The 2,235-nt window shown below is 41.3% G+C and overlaps 1 protein-coding gene across 1 annotated transcript in view; it reads right to left on the reverse strand.

Moving 5' to 3' along the window:
• LOC101851597 overlaps nucleotides 1-2,235 on the reverse strand; it is a gene marked incomplete at its 5' end in the record, with an annotated part of 41,465 nt that overhangs the window by 17,031 nt on the left and 22,199 nt on the right. Inside the window, 1 exon segment of the mRNA XM_013086558.2 lies at nucleotides 295-492. Coding sequence (XP_012942012.1) covers nucleotides 295-492 — 198 coding nt within the window.

A 2,235-nucleotide genomic window follows, 5' to 3' on the forward strand; every position in this document is an offset into this window, starting at 1 on the left:
ATTATGATCATAATCAGAAAAAATGAAAACAGGAGGAGGAGGAGGAGAAGAAGAAGAAGAAGAATAATGAGTAAATATGATGATGGTCACGCAGAAGAAGAAGAAGAAGAAGAAGAAGAAGAAGAAGAAGAAGAAGAAGAAGAAGAAGAAGAAGAAGAAGAAGAAGAAGAAGAAGAAGAAGAAGAAGAAGAAGAAGAAGAAGTAGAAGAAGAAGATAATAACACTACTCCTAGTACAGCTGCCACAGTTGCTACTACTCTCCCTCTGTATGAGTCATCTACAAATCGAACTGACCCCCATAGAAGACCCCAGGACCAGAGGCTCCCGTGACCATCACACTCTGCTGACTCCCGTCCACGTGAATCTTGTATGCCTCAGGGCTGTCAGAGATCTGTGTAAGATTACTGCTAGTCTTCAGAAGTACAAAGTTCTCTTCTTGTGTCTCCTGTGTCACTGTAAGCTGTATGTCGGGGAAGAGCTGCTCCATTGTTTCTGGGGAGAAACATGATACTGTTTACTTACAGTTTCATTTTTATTCTAGAATGACATAAGAGAAACGTACTATGTACATATTCCTTCATTGTTTTTTTTACGAATGACATAGGAGGAACATTATTCACTTGCAGTGTCTTTACTTTTTAAAATGACACTGAAGAAATTTTATTAACGTACTGTTTTTATAGAGGTCTTTTTTTCTTTTTTTTTTTTTTTTACCAAAACATACTTTGTTATTCTTTACTCTTTCTTGCATCTCGTTTTTCATTACGTGGATCTTATCCTGTACAAACATAAATTCGAAAAAAGGCAGACATTTGAACTTGCTAATATATTGAAAGGACGTTTGTTTCTGTATGGCTCTAATGCGTGGTTAAATACAGAGGGCTCTTCGAAAGCGAACCTTTTTTCCACAGTGGCATAAGTAATGTGAAAAAAGAAGGTAGGAAAGCAGCTACAGAGAATTCATTAAAGTTATAGATCATGAACCAACATCTAAGATTAGATGTATTTTTAGTACAATTTGTTTAGACAAGCGCGGCAAAAGTAATCGACAACACTTTTGTCACCGCTGTCCATCACCTCCTCTGATTCTGCTCCCGGCGGTATCGCCAAGAAGGCAGAAGAGTCCAAAATTAGGAAATATTCAGGCCTCAGCAACCGCTTCCACTTCTTACCAGTGGCCGTCGAAACATCCGGCGCTCTCTGTCCCCTGAAGACCTAGTTCTTCCAGAAAGTTGGACGTCGGTTAACAAACGCCACAGGTGACCAACGGGAGACGAGGTGGTTGTGAGAGAGAATCTCTCTGGCGATTGTTAGAGGCAACGCCTTTTCTGTATTGGCATGGATGTATCGATAGGTGGATGGATGGATGGATGGATGGATGGATGGATGGATGGTTGGGTGGATTGATAGATAGATAGAAAGATGTGATCTAAACGATGAAGACAGGCGGTAAGATGGAGACTGAGAGTGATATATTGTATAAAAAGAATATTATACTACATTATTATTACATTTTTTGTTAACAAAAATACGTAAAAATTGAATGAAGGCTAATACAGTTTTTTGGTGGAATCTGAAAATCGATTCTTTAGTCTATCTCTCTTGCCCTTTTTAACTGCCAGTGGAGCACAGGCCATCAACAACATTACTCCAGCGAAGCCTGTCCTGAGCATCCTTTTCTATGTTTCCATGATGTCCCCGCTTTTTCAATTTCCGCTTGTACCGCTCGCCTCCATGTCATCTTTGGTGTTCCCTTCTTACGCTTTCCTTGTGGGTTCCACGTTAAAGCCTGTCTGGTGATACTTGTCGGGGTCTCCTCAGGGTGTGTCCAATCCATTTCCATTTTTTCACCTGAGTTCTCTCCCACAGTTGAGAATTCGTGACTCGGTCGTACCACTTGATCCCCACTATCCTTCGTAGGCATCCATTTACGAAGCTCTGCAGTTTCCTTGCTGTTGATGCTGTGAGCCTCCATGTCTCTGAACCATACAGTAGAACAGTCTTCACGATTGTTTTGAAGATCCTCAGTTTGGTGTTCAATCCCAGTTCCTTAGACATCCATATATTCCTGAGAATGATGAATGCTGCTCTTGCCTTTTGGATTCTGACCTTGATGTCTTCGTCTGTTCCCCCAGCCTTGTTGATGACACTTCCCAGGTAGGTGAATGATTCAACATCCGCCAATGGTGCCCCTTGCAGTGTGATAGGAACGTCGGCTGCATTCATTCATAGAAC

This window comes from Aplysia californica, unplaced genomic scaffold (assembly GCF_000002075.1).
Source record: "Aplysia californica isolate F4 #8 unplaced genomic scaffold, AplCal3.0 scaffold00479, whole genome shotgun sequence".
NCBI lineage: Eukaryota > Metazoa > Mollusca > Gastropoda > Aplysiida > Aplysiidae > Aplysia > Aplysia californica.